This window comes from Euphorbia lathyris, chromosome 10, assembly GCF_963576675.1.
Source record: "Euphorbia lathyris chromosome 10, ddEupLath1.1, whole genome shotgun sequence".
NCBI lineage: Eukaryota > Viridiplantae > Streptophyta > Magnoliopsida > Malpighiales > Euphorbiaceae > Euphorbia > Euphorbia lathyris.
Window position 1 is genome coordinate 415,666 of NC_088919.1, and position 17,623 is coordinate 433,288.

The 17,623-nt window shown below is 35.3% G+C and overlaps 2 protein-coding genes across 2 annotated transcripts in view; one reads left to right on the plus strand and one right to left on the minus strand.

The window, feature by feature from the left end:
• The window catches only part of LOC136208604 (fatty acid amide hydrolase-like), a 38,665-nt gene extending 35,387 nt beyond the window's left edge, over window positions 1–3,278 (minus strand). The window contains exon 1 of the mRNA XM_065999662.1: window positions 2,812–3,278. Within this exon, the coding sequence (XP_065855734.1) occupies window positions 2,812–3,021 (210 nt within the window). The 5' untranslated portion in view covers window positions 3,022–3,278. The remainder of the gene's footprint in view (window positions 1–2,811) is intronic.
• Window positions 3,279–7,398: 4,120 nt separating this feature from the next.
• Window positions 7,399–14,340, plus strand: LOC136208936 (phosphatidylinositol 4-phosphate 5-kinase 4). Its single transcript, XM_066000234.1, has 8 exons — window positions 7,399–8,558; window positions 9,379–9,546; window positions 9,935–10,100; window positions 10,199–10,315; window positions 11,358–11,551; window positions 11,651–11,778; window positions 13,895–13,964; window positions 14,052–14,340. The coding sequence occupies exons 1-8, from the start codon at window positions 7,399–7,401 to the stop codon at window positions 14,338–14,340; spliced, it is 2,292 nt and encodes a 763-aa protein (XP_065856306.1).
• Window positions 14,341–17,623: the final 3,283 nt, after the last annotated feature.

Genomic DNA, 17,623 nt, shown 5'->3' on the forward strand with positions numbered 1-17,623 from the left:
CTCTTGATCACACGACAACAATGTTTACCGTTGCGCTAAGGCTCACCCTCTAGAAATATATACATATCTATCCAAAAAAATATACATATTATTTGTATTTAATTAACATTATTTTTTTTTATCAATTTAAAGTTTTATTGTAAATAAATTTAATTTTTCATTAATATTTAAAAAATAAATTAAAATTCCCCCACCTATATGTGGGGATCTCTATGGCAAGGAAATTGAAATTATTTTGCTTTGGAATAAGATGAAAACCTCTAACGTTAATAACAGGACAAATTTTACTCCGTGCAATTTTATTCCTAATGTTGCTAGCAATAAACAAATTTACCCCTTTAACGTTGATAAATTGGTTCAATTTAAAAAATAATTTATGAAACTGTCTTTTCAATCACGAACTGTATAATCTACACTTCACTAATGCATCATTTTATCACTAATCGGTAACATATTATAAATATATGAATAAACGTAAACTTTTTTTTATAAAAGACTAAAAAATTATACTGTATTTTGTATGAAATTCAAATATTTTATAAAAATTCGATTATTAAATCATACATTTTGTGAACTGATAGGCAACATATATATAATAAAGAGTAAAATATTTATGTTTTATAATAATGTCTATAATTGATCCAATTTATCAACGTTATGAATAAAATTATTTTTAACTGTGAATATTAAAAGTCAAATTACTTTTAATTGTTATGAGTATTTTTTTTACATGTCCCTTTTAATTTCCTAAATATTTAAAGACGACAAAGTGTGAAAGTATTTTCAACCTTAGATTAACTGCTACAGAATGATGATTAAATTGATTAATAATTTTGTGGTAGAAAAATTGAATATAAGATGACCAACCTGAACCACTAATATGTTCATTTGTATTTGGGGGAGATTGAAATAACAAATATTTAATACCCACAACTTGCCAATTGTGATTATAAAATAGTAAATACTCGGTGGTTGTCAATTTTATTTAGGGCAAATTTTAAATAAAACTCCTATAGTTTTATTATTTTACGGATTGGTATTTATTACAAAATGAATTATATAGTTTACACAATTTTCATTTTATATTGATTTTGTTAAATTTGGTTGATAGTGATTTCAAAATGAAATGTTTTTTCATATTTATTATAGAAACACATTTTTTATTTTTTAAAATCATAATTTTTGAAGTTTTTTTCTCTCTAACTCTATTTTTCTGCTAAAAAAACATATAAATGACCTCAAATTTAAAAAGTTGAAGAATTAAAGTTGCTTAAAATATTTTATAATTCTTGAAAATTTTCATTTTGAGGTCGCTATCGGTCAAATTTAGCAAAGTCAACAAAAAAAAATGAAAAATTTGAAAACCACATGTTCGATTTGTAACAAAAAAAACCACAAGTACCAATCTGCAAAAATAAAAATATATGTTTTTCTTATTAGTCAAATTTTCTAATTTATTTTCTCATTGAGAATCCGTTTGGTCTACTTACTATTTGTGGTTGTTGTTTATTGTTGTTTACTGTTAAAGTTTGCTATTTGAAAAATCTGTTTTTCCAAAAAGCATGGATTATCTGCTTTTGTAAGAAGCTAATTTTCATGTATAAGAGGAAAACAGAATGCGTCTAACCAAACACCTAAAAACTCAAACTCTCTATTTTGAGTGAAAAGATAAATAAGAAAAGAAAAATTAGTAACCAAACACTCCCTTAATATCGGTTTGTTTTCATTTTTTTAAATTCTAAACAAAACATAAATAATATTTACTAAAGTTTAAAATAATTGTTTTTAACATAAAAAATCAAGGCTTAAACCATTATTTGGCCCTCGATTTATCCAAAATTTTGTTATTCGCCTCTGACCTATTATTTGGTTACATTTGGCCCTGACCTATACCAAATAGTGCAATTTCACCCAATTTAAATGAAAACTTGACATAATTGTTATTCTATTAGCACGTGACGATATTTTGACATTTAAATTTGATAAATTTTCGTTCAGATATTTATTTTTATTTGTTTTTTTTAATCTAATTAATTATTTAGACATAAGAGAGTATAAGAGAGTTTATGTGACAATTAAGCTTCAAGACGTGTGGTGTGTCAAGTTCATATATCAAAATATTATTACATATGAGACGGGATAACGGTTTTGTCAAGTCTCCATCTAAATTAGGTTAAATTTCACCAATTGGGATAGTTCATGGACCAAATGTAACAATGTAACCGAATAATGATTAAAAACCAAATGATAAAATTTTAAATAGTTCAGGAGCTGAATAACACTTTAACCCTAAAAATCAACTAATATCTAAATTACTCATTTATGAATTAAATTATAATGTATATATTTATTTATTTATTATTTTCTTCAAATTTGATTAGGTAAAAATCATTGAAATGAAAGTTTCAAACAATTCAGTTAAACTCTGACTTCACCAAACCCCTTACATATCATCATATGAACCAAAGACCAAATCATATTACTGCTTATTAAAAAAACAAAAACATATTGTTTGTTTGTTTTTTTTCTTCCCTTCTTACCAAAAAAAAAAAAAACAAAAACATATGAATTTTTCAATCTGTAAAATACAAAAAAAAATAAATAAAATTAAACAATAAATGAACAACTCTCATCCTCATATTGAGTTGTCAATTTATTCAGTTTAAGACCTAAACAAGCTTTTATTCTACTGTTTCAAAATTAACTTGGTATTCATAAAATATAACACATTAATGGATAAGATTCATATCTGAACCTCTAATTTAATTAATTATTTATATTGAGAAATTAAAAAGGAGATGAGAAAAGTACCTTATGAATTAGATTATTTCTCTTCAAGAAATGAAGAAGTAAAGGTCCGAAAATGGAAGATTCAAGAAACCAGACAAATATTTTGACCAGAAATCCAGCCATCCGAGGGGCTTTAACATTGGCTCGAATATATTGTTCAGTACTATTAGGACCAAGATTAACATTCTCCGCTGGCTCGTAAACCACACCCTCCACCGTGAATAACCCCATGTGACGGCGGCGGTGGTGGTCGGGAAATCAAGAAATCAAGAAAGCAGCTAGGTAGGAACAAAGTTAGTAAGCAAAAGAATAAAGAGATAGTAGTAGGAGTAATATTTAAAGAAAAACAAGGATGTTACTGTGTTACACAAGAAAGAAGGAGATAGGCGGAGATGGCAAGAAAATGGGAATTAATGGATCCAAAAGCTATGTACTCAGCTTTATTTATATATATAAACTGTTACTTTTCTCTGTGGCCATTAATGGAATATAGTTGTTTAAAAGTGAGTTCTTATGTAAATTTCACTATAGTTTTCCTATATGCTTCACTATAATAGAAGTGGGCTTTACCGGGCTTTTTAAGTGCCTGGGCTTACCTAAAAAAAACTTTAGAATTAAAACATACTTTATTTAAATTTGATAATTTAATTTAGTTTATAATTTTAAATTTAATTATGATATTTATGTAGGAAACCTAAAAAAAATACAGAAACATACGTAGAAGAATAATAAAAAAATACATGTTTTCGTACAAAGAGTTTCATTTTTTTTTTTTTTTTGTACTTGCAACTTTCATAGTTGTTTTTGTGCTCGGTCTGTCCTCTTATTTGTTTTATAACTTCTACACATAGTCAGTGGCAAATACAACATTGTTTGGTTGGGAGGCGACTTTCGTACGTGGTGTGCAAATTTTTTTTTTACTAAATTGAGCTTGTTCAATTTTTTTTTTAATATATATATGTGTTATAATTGGAGTGGTCAAGGACCAGTTTTCAAGTATGAATGTAAAACTTTTCAAAATTAAGCTATATTGTGTTTAAGATTCTTAATATATAAAACAATTGTATCTAACAGAAAAAAACAGATTTAGGAACGGTCTAATAGGTAAAAAAAAATAGAAATTTGGATTTAAAAAGTGCCTAACATAAAAAAAAATTAGAAATTTAGGTTTAATGATGGCCTAACAAACAAAAAAAAATTAGAATTTTAGATTTAAAGATAGCCTAACAGGGTAAACAAATTGGAATTTTGGATTTAGAGAGAGAGCCTAATAGGATTTGGGCCAATTTTGGGGTACTATTTTAGCACCCGATCATTATTTCATAGAAACAGAGGACCGGAACCAACACAACCTCAAATTTCGTAGAGATAGGAGGCCGAAACTACTCATGGTAATGGTGGTTCTGACGGTCGGTAGGGGCCAGACCCCTCTGTCTCCGCCCCTGCACATGGTTAGAGTTTGCTAACGTTCTATTGTATTCTGGAAGATATAATTAATAGCGACTAAATCTGTCTTAAAGAAACGATTAATATACATCTCAGAAGTTCACTCCATCTGATTTTTAATTCGAGCGTTCAGATTTTCCATAATCTCGTTTATAAGAGCACCTGTAGTGGTACTCTTAAAGGACTAACTAGCAATTATTTTTATGTATCCAACCATTATATCACATAATTTATTGTATCCGAAAGTGAATACCCTCCAAATTCAGATACTGATCAACATAAAAAATGAAAACAAGAAAGAAGAGGAGGAGGTTTGGTACGCGCTATTTTATTGTCTTGAAAATGAAATGTTGAGTTCAACCACCACCATGGCGCGTAGGACAGAAATAAAATTTTGGATGGTGGGCCCAAGTTAAAAGTGGCTGCATCTTTTTTTTGTTTTTGTATTTTTTATAATAACAATAATAATAAAATAACATTTATAATGGCAAAGTAACATCATTTGTACAGTATTTGAGTATTTGATATTTGAAAACTTAAATTGCATACAACAATAGTCCACTAAAAAGAAATCCAACGGTAACAAACGGATAAATTTACAACGGTAATATTTATCTCATATATATATATATATAGTTAGTGGTGGTTTAGTTTAAAATGGATAACAACAATTCACAATCTTTAATTATTTTTACATAGCATTTTTTTTTCAAATGGAGCATAATCGTGATGGATTCAGTCAGTATTATTCTTTCGTTCCCGATTCACAGAAACTCCAAACTCCTAATATTCGAGCCCAAATTTTCAAATATCTCCAATTCGACCCATTCCGCGCAATTATCAACATGAGTCAAATATATCATATTCCCCGAACCCACCAATGTACTACAATCCGGAATATCACTACCAACCAGGTAACTACAACCATCTCTCGTATCTTCCACAACCGTATATTAATCACGAAAATTCGAATAGAGATCATTTTGGAGCAGCCACAATGCAACAAGATTCACCTAATACCGGGTCTATTGCCGATTCAGAAGCGCTTCCAACTGATGTTACTGGTGACAATCAATCAGATGTGGTGAGGGCAGACAAAGGGAAAACGACGAATATGAAGTGGACGGAGGCCCGAGAAAAACTGTTATGCCAAAGTTGGTTGGTAATAAGTTTAGATGAAGTTATTGGCAATTCTAAAAAAAAAAGATTATTGGAAGAGGATAACAAATTACTACAATACTTACAGAAATGGGGACGGGCCTGAGGTGACTGAGGAGCAGGCTTCTAGCCAATGGTTCAGAATGAGTAGGGAAGTTTCAGCATTTAATGGAGGATACATTTCGCTTACTTCATCATACCACAGCGGCCATGACGAAGCACAAATAATTCGTATGGCATGTGAATTATACACTAAGAGAAGTAAGCAGAATTCAAAATTTCGTTATCTTCATTGTTGGGAAATCCTAAAAACCCAACAGAAGTGAATTGATTTTGCAAAAAAAGACGATGATGTTGGAAACTCACCAGTAGACGGAAGCTTGAAGCAAAACATAAATGGAGTTTCTGGATGAAACATTGCTGGACTAACAAATGTCTCTCCATATATACGGATTGCATAGTATTGGTAATCAAGCATCTTCGCCGTGCAATCAGACTTACTCAAAGTTGACACTATGCTTTTCTCGGGAGGAAAATTAGGGAACACATTGGTAAAATCAGATGAAGCCATTGATAGTTGAGAGTTTTTGTTGAAATGAATTTAAAGAGTGAATGTGGATAAATGAAGTAGAAAAATTGTTTCCTTTTATAGATGGAAATATAGCCGTTGGAATATAGCCGTTGGAATGATTATTGAATATATATTGAATATTATTAAATTAATTAATTAAATAATTAAAATTTATAGATGGAAATTTGTTTTTTCTAATTAAATAAATTAATCAAATAATTAAAATTTATTTTTTTCGAATAACATAGTAAAATTTATTTTTTATTTAATTATTAATGATTATTGAATATATATTGAATATTATTAATAAATATAAACATTTGAATTAAAAATGAAGAAATTAAAATGTTATGACGTGTGGGACCCATTAAAGTGATGTAAAAGTATCTAACCACTAGAGGGGTTTTTGTAAGGAGAGTGTTTTGTAATAGTATTATTTGATGATGTGGAGGGTGTTTGAGTACCCAACCACTTGTAGGGCCCATAAGTTCACCAACAGCTCCACCATTAGTATGATATTGTCCGCTTTGGGCCAAGCCCGCACGGATTTGTTTTTGGGCTCCTTCCTAAAAGGCCTCATACTAATGTAGTTGGTGAACTCCTTTATAAACCATGCATCTTCCTTGTATCTTTCCGATGTGGGACTTAGGATGTATACCCAACACCACTAGGGATGCTCTAATAGATAATTTCAATTGTTTCAATATTTTTTCTGCCTGGTACTGTCTTCCACTGCCTTGTTAACCATTCGGACCTTTTCACCATTATTGCTTGGCTTTCTTAATGCTTCCATCGAGTAGGTCAGCCTCCTCCGGCGAGCGGCTTCTGTTTTCCTTCAGGAACGTTGCAGAGATCTCAGTAGTCATTTTTTCCTCTAACTGTTGTAATCCATAATAATAATAATAATATATCTAGTGCTTTCAGATTATGATATAGACTGACATAATTAATTACAATATTACATTGTAAATTATATTAAAAAAAATGTAACCAGATGTTACATCTAAGTAAACATGTGGATACAAAAATGTGAAAGCATAGTGAGAATAGAAAAACTCAAAAAATAAAAAATAAATAAAAAATAACTTCTTTTTTAGGAAAAGAAAGAAAAGAAATTGTAGGGCGAAAATTTGTTTGAGACATGTACGTTAGTTATGGCTGCCAAATTGGAGAAGAAAAAGGTACTCTTTGGGTTCAATCGTTCTTTTCGCTCTCTTCACACAAACAGAAAAAAAAAATATGGAAAAACAAAAAAGAAAACAACACAATCATTGTTCCAAGATTCATTTTCTTTTCTGAAGACAACCAAGAAAAAAGAAAATTTATTGTTCTTGTTCTTGTTCTTGATTTAATATTCCAAATGCAACTATTCAATTTTACGTAAACCAAGAGAAGAATTCCACAAAAAAAAAAAAAAGAAAAATACACAAAGAATGAGCAAAGAACAAAGCGGAGTCATAAAGGCTTGGGAGGCCACAATACGCAAAACTCAGGCAGCTAAGAAACGTGCAAACAGCATTTTCGGCACCAATTCTCACGGGGGCGCCGACGAAGATACCGACGAAGACATGGCAGCTAATAGTCCTCATCATTTAGAACCTTACCACGCAGAAAAAGTGTTATCAAACGGAGATTACTACACGGGCCAATGGTTCGACAATTTCCCGTGTGGACATGGTAAATATATATGGACAGATGGGTGCACTTACATAGGTGAATGGAACACAGGCAAAACCATGGGAAAAGGCAAATTCAGCTGGCCTTCTGGTGCCCAATATGAAGGTGATTTCAAGAGTGGTTACATGGATGGATTTGGGGTTTACACTGGCCCTAGTGGTGACACTTATAAAGGCAATTGGGTTATGAATTTAAAACACGGACACGGCGTAAAACGCTTTGCCAACGGCGACGTTTACGACGGGGAATGGCGACGAGGGTTACAAGAAGGACATGGTAAATACCAATGGGTAAATGGGAATTACTATACCGGTGATTGGAAGAATGGTTCTATTTTTGGTAAAGGTAAATTTGTTTGGGGTAATGGGAATTTATATGATGGTAATTGGGAAGATTGTTTGCCAAAAGGGAATGGAACATTTAAATGGCCAGATGGAAGTTTTTATGTGGGGATTTGGAGTAAAGATCCAAGTGAACAAAATGGTACTTATTATCCTTCCACTTCAACACAAGAACTTGAATGGGATCCTCAAGATGTTTATAGGATTCATTTGTGTGACACTCAAATTTGTCCTGGTGAGAAGGTCACCATATTGCCGTCACAAAAACGACTTGCCGTTTGGCATTCCACGAAGGGCCCGACGTGTGATAGGCCGCGGAGGTTGTCGGTGGATCGGGTGAGTGTTGGGGTAGAGAGAGCATATGAAAAAATGGGTATGTGGGAAGGAGATCAAGATGATCATGATCATCAGGTTAGACCTTTTGAAGCTAATTTGTTAGGTTTGAATCTTGAAGAGGGATTTAATTCTAAGTATGTTCCTATTAAAGTTCCTAAAGTTGTTAAGAGACAAGGTGACACTATTTGTAAAGGTCATAAGAATTATGACCTTATGCTCAATCTTCAACTTGGAATAAGGTATTATAAATCTTGTTTCTTTTCTTTTCGATAATTTTTTTGAGGTCACGATTCAGATTTTCCGTGTTATAATAATATTATGTAATTTATATACATCATACGGTTTGGTATGTTATAGAAATTTAGATGATTGAATCCGCAAAACCTTCTTCTATAGCCTCACTCAAACCTGCAAAATAAATGAGCTATCGACTAGCCGAAGTAAGCATTCTAATGCCTCTAAGTGAGTTTCAATTTTAGGGAAAGAGAAAGAAAAAAGAAGAAAGGAAGATAGGGTTTTCCAACATTCGCTTAGATTTTGTATTTATAGATTGTTTCACATTTTGTTATGCTTTCTGTTATTGCCTTTGAAATGACAAACCTTTATTGGAACAATACTATATGACGATTCCATTACATGTAAATTTACACTATCTCAATTTTTATGAAGTGACAATTCAGATTTTCGTATTATAATAACATTATGTCATTTATATACATCATACGGTTGCTTATTGATATGCTATAGAATTTAGATGGTTGAATTCGCAAAACCCTCTCCTATAATCAGGGCAAGCACATTCTGATGTCTAAGTCAGTTTCGATGTCTCATAGATCTTCATAGATCTTGTATTTATAGGTTGTTGCACATTCTGTTATGCTTTGCACATGTAAAGTTCCTTTGTCTTTTGTGCTTACATGGGACGCTCAGCTTTTATAACATGAGTCGGGCTCTATTTGTATATTCGTCTTGGAGAATGACTTTTCGCTTATCATTAGTTATATATGCATAGAATAGATAGATACGAATATTAATTGCGGATGAATTGTTGATTATCAGGCATTCAGTGGGAAGACCAGCTCCAGTAGTATCTTTAGATTTGAAGGCATCGGCTTTTGACCCTAAAGAAAAAATATGGACTAGATTTCCACCCGAAGGAACCAAGCACACTCCACCTCATCAATCTTCCGATTTTAAATGGAAGGACTATTGCCCTTTGGTTTTCAGGTATTTTTTATTATTATTATTATATGGCAAAGAGAATAATATATATCTCCACGTGTTTAAATCGTATATATTATACACAAAAAATCAATATGAAAGACAAAAGACGAAGATAAGGAATATGAAGAGTAACCGATTTTGGTATTGAAAAGAAATCAATATGGAAAAGAATCTTATTTTATATTTAGGGCTCGTTTGTTTCAGCTGGTTCTGTTTGCTGTTTGCTGCTACTGTTTGCTGTTTGCTGTATCTGATAGGTAGTAGATATTAGTTGTTTTCCTGCAAAATAAAAATAAAATAGTTGTTTCTAAATTTTACCAAAACTTTCTTTCTCGTGGAATGACACAATGTCAAATAAGTTAGGGTTTGAATTGAAATTGTTTGATTTCAGAACACTAAGGAAGTTGTTCAAGGTTGATCCAGCTGATTACATGTTATCAATATGTGGTAATGATGCACTTCGTGAGCTATCTTCTCCCGGAAAAAGCGGTAGCTTCTTCTATTTGACAAATGATGACCGATATATGATCAAAACTATGAAGAAAGCTGAAGCCAAAGTACGTTCATTTATTTCTTATTATATACATTTTATTTTAGAAATTCTACTGTGCATCGGAACCAGTACTAATCTTAAACGGTTGATTCTGTAATGTAGGTGCTTATAAGAATGTTGGCGGCTTATTACAACCATGTTAAAGCGTTCGAAAACACTCTAGTTACCAAATTTTTTGGTTTGCATTGTGTCAAGTTAAATGGACCCGTCCAGAAGAAGGTATGTTGCGCGGAAACTCTTTTTCATTACCGTTTCTGCCTTTCCCAGGGCCGGCACTGGGCCTAGGTCCGGGGTGCGACGGCCTAGGGCCCAGGGCTGGAGGAGGCCCAAATTTTTTTTCTAGCCTTATATGTATATATGAAAGTTAATTTTTGTATAATATAAGTAGTGATAAAATTATATAGGAGGGTATATTTCTTTCTCAAAAGTCTGTTGATAAAAAAAAAAAAATTTAAAAGACATGTCCAACTTTTACACTTTAAGGTGTCGTTTGGTAAGATGTAATGACCTTCGTAATGGAATGTCCATTACATTGAAGGCTCATTACCATGTTTGGTTGCATGTTACAATTTTATTGTAATGGAATGAGAAAACTTTGAGTTAAATTTTGTTGAAAAAATCTTGTAATCCCTATTACATAGAAAAATGACTTGAATTCTCATTACATTGTCATCTAACCTCTCATTTCTCAAATCTCACGTCTCATTCTTGTCAAAAACGCAAAAAGTAGAAAAACATGAAAATTGAAAACGAGAAAAATGAAAAAAAAAACCAAAAAACCGAAAAAATGCGAAAAATGAAAAACCGGAAAAATGAGAAAATAGAAAAACGGTGAAAAATGTTGAAAAATGTTGAAAATGGAAATTAAAAAAAACAAGAAAAATGTAAAAAAAAATATGAAAAAGCGCAAAACTATATATTAATTTATTGATTTCGGTTAATCTAATTTTGTATTTGATTTCGATTCAATTTTTCACGTTTTTCGTTGATTTTAATGATGTAAATAAAATTTTATGATTGCATTTAATTAGGAAAATATAAGTGTTGTAATGGTTATTACATTACATCATAATTGTCAACCAAACATGGTAATAGAATCACTATATTACATTACGACCTTGATTACATTACATTGCATTACGGCATACCAAACAGACCCTAAGAGACTCTTATGACTTATTTTGCTTAGGGCCCCTAAATTGTCAGGACCAGCCCTGACCTTTCCCTTTGTGTTTCAATGTATTAATTGATTGATTTCCAGGTACGATTCATCATAATGGGGAATCTATTCTGCTCAGAATATGTGATACACAGACGTTTTGATTTGAAAGGATCGTCGCTTGGTCGGACTACTGATAAGCCGGAATCAGAGATTGATGCAACCACTATTCTTAAAGATTTAGATCTTAATTTCATTTTCAGATTGCAGAAAGCTTGGTTCCAAGAGTGTTTCAGGTGCATAAATGTTTCAAACAAAAGTTTAAGTTTATAGTTAAGGTCGAATAATAGTTTTTATTATAATTTTTGAAACGCGGTAATCGATGGTTTTAACAGGCAAGTAGATAGAGATTGTGAGTTTCTTGAACAGGAAAGAATCATGGATTATAGTCTACTTGTTGGTCTTCATTTTAGAGAAGTTGCACCAAATGGAGAACTCATTCCTTCTGCATCTCAACCTGGAGGTTTTTTCTTTTTCTTCTTTTACTTTTTTTTTTTTTTTAATATGAGATATGGGTACGACGGGAACACGACAAATGGGGGCAGAGACAGGAGGGCCCCAGCCCCTAGCCTCCGAAACCACCCTTGTCAATGGTGGTTCCTACCCTTGTTTCCGCCAAATTGGGGGTACGAGGTTACAAGATACTCCACTCAAATTTGGGTGATCCTCCTTTGGAAATTTGGAATTCCATTTGGGCCCTCAAAGTCCCCTACCGCATTAGGAGTTTCCTATGGCTGGGAGTCAAAGACAGGCTCCTCACGAATGCAGATAGACACAGAAGGCACTTGGCTGTATCTGGTGCCTGTAGCAGATGCAACGACCATGTGGAAACATTGTGCCATGCTTTGAGGGATTGCCCGAATAGTAGAAAGGTTTGGGAAGGGGTCCTTCCTCACCACATCCTTCCTTCCTTTATGGGGTTCTCTGATATTGACTGGTTCTCTGAAGGCGTTAATGGGAATTTGTTGGCCAGTATGGAGCACGGGGCTATTCTCTTCGCTATTATTTGTCACCAAATGTGGAAATGGAGGAATGAAGAGTTATTTGCTGAGAAGACTGTCTTTATTCCTGACCTCCAGTTTTACTTCTCGAAAAAACTATCTGTTATTACAAAGAGTTTTGAAGGAGAGCCCCTGGTTCACCCCTCCCCGGTTAAAGAGGTCCAGTTAGTTGGTTGGAGGAAGCCCAGGGAAGGGGTTGTCAAGTTGAATACGGATGGCTCCTGCCTTAGTAATGGCAGAATTGCTGCTGGTGGAGTTCTTCGGGATGCTGGTGGCGCCTGGCTGGCTGGGTTTACCCATAACTTAGGTACGAGCTCCTCCTTTACTGCAGAGCTCTGGGGGATCTTGTCTGGCATTAAACTCGCCATTCGCATGGGTGTTAAAAGACTTTCGGTGGAGTCTGACAATTTGGAGGCTATCAACAGGATTTCGGATAGACAGGCTATTTGTCTTAAGAGTCAGAATCTCATTAAAGCCATCTTGAGGCTTCGTCCTGCCTTCGATTCTCTTACCTTCTCCCATATTTATAGGGAGCAAAACCGCGTGGCGGATCGCTTGGCAGCTGCTGGGCATGGGGGGATGTTAGGTGTTTCTACCCTTTCCGTTCCTCCTTCTTTTCTGTTACCTTCTCTTCTTGAGGATAGGATTGGGGTCAGTCTTCCTAGACTGATCCCGGGTTAGGTTTTTGTTTGTTTGTTTTTTTTTCTTCCCTTCTTACCAAAAAAAAAAAAAAAAAAAGATACTCCACTCAAATCTATCAGCTGAAAAAGAATCTGGCTTAAAAATTTATGAAATGAGATTGAAAAAAAATAAAAATTAGCCCAAAAAGCTTTAGTTGGATTTTATATATGTAAAAATAGATTCCGTCAGCCGCGGGAACCACTGTCTATCTCCACAAAATTTAAAGATTAGGGTGTTATATTGGTGATTTGCTTAAACTTTGATTAGGTATTTAATAAATTGGGCATTTGAACTAAAACTTTGATTGAGTTTTTAATAATTTGACCTGATCTGAGGCGGTTTCGGCCCCTGTCTCTAAGAAATATTAATAGCATGCTGTTTTAGCACTCCGAGATGGTCTGAGAAGTGTTAGACCCTTCCTAAATCCAAATTTCAAATTTTTTTTTTCCTGTTAGACGTCTTAAATCCGAATTTCTAATTTTCTTTTGGTATGTGAGGCCATCTAAAATCCAAATTTCTAAATTTTTTTTTCTTGTTAGACCCTCCCTAAATTAAAATTTTTTCATTGAAGGCAATTTTTTTTATATATTAAGAATATTAGACACAATCTAGCTTAATTTTAATAAGTTTTACATCCATACCCATCAACTGACCAATTTTATATTCGCCACTGATATCAATCCCTTTTTTTATAAAATTATTAAAAGATACCCCTAAATTCTACTTAATTAACCCTAAAATGTCTCCATTAATGCATGCTACATGGGGAGTGTCCGACATTTATACGTTAACCTCCTAGAAGTATGATGCTTCCTAGATTAGGCACGTATTCAAATTCAAGAGATTATAGATAATAATTATTATATAGCAAAAATAATATGGAAATATTCTGTACAGGTGAAGTTGATGTTGACGCTCCTCGTCTTTCAAGAGCAGACATGGATGATCTTCTTCTTGACCCCAACAGGTAACAATAATAAGAAAATCTATACAGATAATGCATTTCTTTGATTAAATCAATCAATTAATAATTTAGTTTAAAAAACGAAAGCAGGTGGGCACTAATAAGACTGGGAGTAAACATGCCAGCAAGAGTAGAAAGAACAGTAAGAAGAAACCAATGTGAGTATCAACTAGTAGGAGAAGCAACCGGAGAATATTATGATGTTATTATGTTTTTTGGTATAATAGACATTCTTCAAGACTATGATATTAGCAAGAAACTTGAGCATGCTTACAAGTCTATCCAATATGATCCTACTTCCATTTCTGCTGTTGATCCTAAACAATATTCCAGGCGTTTTCGTGATTTTATTTTCAGAATTTTTACTGAAGATATGTGAACTTGTTCTTCCTTACTTATTTATGTAATTTCTTACAATCAAATTAATTGTGTCTTTGTTAATTAAGGTCGTTGTAAAAATATTATCATATGTATATGTAATTAAAGAGTTTTGTTTCTGATCCATCAATGTTATAAACATCATTTCTTTTGGTAAACTACTGGTGTATAGTAATAAAATATGCCATAATTAATCATTGTAACCAGGGCCGTTCTTGGCTTTTTAGAGATCCGGGACAATAAGGAATTTGGTATTAGAGAATATATTAAGTAGATAACCTTGTATCACACAGTTAGTTCCTCGCCTGTATCTAGATTAGTCATTGAACTCAACATAAACTGTACTTTTGTATAAATAGACAATTTGTCATCAATAACAATTACGGAAGAATCCAATTTGTTACATGGTATCAGAGCCTAACTCTTTTTCCTAACCCTAATTCTATCTCCTTCTCCCGAAATCACGACCTTACTCTATTGCTCACCACCACCGCGGCTGCCATTAACGCCGCCGCCCGACACCTCCTTCCCTAACCCTAAAACCGGCCGATTAAACACCGACCTATCTCTCTCTTCCCAAATTAAATACCGATCCCTCCCTTCCGCAAACCTGAAACACCGATCGACTCCCACAAGGCAGCCATGACCAACAACTCCAACAATTCCTCCATCGGACCAAACAACACGAACACTGTCAATTCCCACACCAACAATACCAAAACCACAGTAACAACCCATCCCTCCCTTACCGTATCCAACATCTCTACATTCATCAAAATAACCCTTGACATCGAAAAAGGTCATTATCCCGCCTGGTCCACCCTATTCAAACTACACGCCAAAGCATTCCAAGTCCTCAATTACATCATCCCTCCTCCCACTCCTACCGCCCTATACCACTCCAATCCCGATCTCTGGTCCCGTATTGATATTGTGGTCCTGCAACGGATCTATAGCACCATTTCAATTGACCTCTTACACACAATTATTGAGTCTGATTCCACTGCAGCTTTAGCCTGGACCCATCTACAAGAAATTTTCTCTGACAACAAGCATTCTCGGGCCTTATTCCTTCAACAGGAGTTCTCCAAAATCAAACTTGACAACTTCTCTGACATCTCCTCATACTGCCAAAACCTCAAGTCCCTATCTGATCAACTGTCAAGTGTAGACTGTCCTGTGACAAATGATCAAATGGTCCTCCAACTTATTGCTGGACTGTCTGACGCTTATGATACTGTGGGCACTCAAATTAGACACGGCGATCCCCTTCCCTCATTTCAGAAAGCCCGCTCCATGCTCATCCTAGTGGAAACGGCTCGTGCCCGGAAGACCGCCCCACCATAGGACACTGTCGCTCTCACTACAGCCACCGCCGATCCTGCCCCGACACAATTCCCACCTGGACGCTCGGCTATTAACCGTCCTAACAATTTCAACCGCGGCGGCAGGCAAGGCGGTCGCCATCACTACCGCGGCAGAAATACCTATCGCGAAAATCAGCGCCATCCTGGCTACTCCAACCGCTGCGGCTACCCTCAGCCATGGGGTTACTCCATGCCATGGGGCCAGCAACAGCCATGGGCAGCACCTCCTTGTCCTTTCCCGTCCAATAATTGGGCGAATCAGAGCCGCCAACCGCAACAACCAGGCCTTTTGGGTCCCCGTCCAAACACGCAGCAAGCTCACTTAAGCATAATGAGTCCCTCATATGCCCCAACTGACATCGCAGAGGCAATGCACACCATGTCCATTGCACCACCATCGGATCAATGGCACATGGACACCGAAGCCACCTCGCATATGACAGCTCACCAAAGTACACTCACTTCTTATTTTAATTCAAGCCTCAATGAACGCTCTGCGTCTCCTTCATCCTCTGCGTCTTCTACGTCCGTAATGTCCCCTGCGTCAGTCCCGTCGCGTCTTTCTCCAGCATCTGCATCATCATCCGCGTCTCCTACTTTCCCGTCTCCAGCGTCTGTCTCGTCGTCCAGTTCCAAATCGAGTCCTCCCTCGCGTCGTTCAGTGCCTCACACATCAATATCCCCGCCCTCCCCTCTACCATTCATCAGCAATGACAACTATCCTATCCAATCCCCAACAGAACCATCAGATCAGCCCTCACATCCCACATCACATAATATGGTCACACGAGCTCAACACGACATATGAAAACCACGTCGTATGCTGAATTTATCGGCCTCTACACAGCCAATCATCTCCCCCATACCAAAGACACCAATACTTGCATTAAGTGATCCAAACTGGACACAGGCCATGACTGATGAATTTGAGGCCTTAATTCAAAATAAGACGTGGGTACTCGTACCCCGTCCCTAAAATACTAATGTTATTCGTAGTTGGTGGATTTTTAGGCACAAAACACATGTAGATGGATCTTTTGAGCGTTACAAAGCCAGATTAGTTGGAAATGGTTCAGGTCAGTTGGCTGGCATGGATTATGGTGAAACATTCAGTCATGTGGTTAAATCGGCAACAATTAGAGCTATTCATAGTATAGCTTTGTCCAGAAATTGGAATATTCGGCAATTAGTTGTCAAAAACGCCTTCTTGCATGGAGATTATGTACATGCACCAACCTTTGGGCTTCCGAGATACTCAATTTCCTGATCATGTTTGTCTGCTTCGCAAATCACTTTACGGTCTTAAGCAGGCTCCTCGAACCTGGTATCAGCGGTTTGCCAACTTTGTAATCAAGGTGGGATTTACCAACAGTATCTCCGATAACTCACTATTTGTTTGCAGACAAGGTACAGATACAGCTTACATCCTCTTGTACGTCGATGACATCGTTCTCGTCACTTTGTCAGACAGGCTACAGACATCTATTCTATCTCAATTGAATTCTGAATTTGCAATGAAAGATTTGGGTCCGTTACATTACTTCTTGGGAATTTCAGTGACTCGCTCACCTAGCTCAATTTTTTTATCTCAAAAGAAGTATGCATCAGAAATCATTGAGAAAGCCGGTCTTGGCTCCTGTAACGCAGCCAATACCCCTGTCGACACCAAACAAAAGCTTAGCGCTTCATCCGGCTCCGCCTACCACGACCCTACCGAATACAGGAAACTTGTCGGCGCTCTCCAGTATCTCACTCTCACAAGACCAGATATATCTTATGCAGTACAACAGGTTTGTTTGTTTATGCACGATCCAAAAACCTCACACATGGCTGCCCTCAAGCGTATCCTACGGTATGTGCATGGTACTCTTGATCTTGGTCTCAATCTGTTAGCCTCCTCACCCACTCAATTGACAT

Excerpts from the sequence above, each read along its gene's own strand:
- LOC136208936 (XM_066000234.1), top strand. The coding sequence starts at position 7,399 with ATGAGCAAAGAACAAAGCGGAGTCATAAAGGCTTGGGAGGCCACAATA. Across the intron at positions 9,547-9,934 it reads TATTGCCCTTTGGTTTTCAG|AACACTAAGGAAGTTGTTCA; the intron begins GTATTTTTTATT and ends GTTTGATTTCAG. Across the intron at positions 11,779-13,894 it reads TTCTGCATCTCAACCTGGAG|GTGAAGTTGATGTTGACGCT; the intron begins GTTTTTTCTTTT and ends TATTCTGTACAG.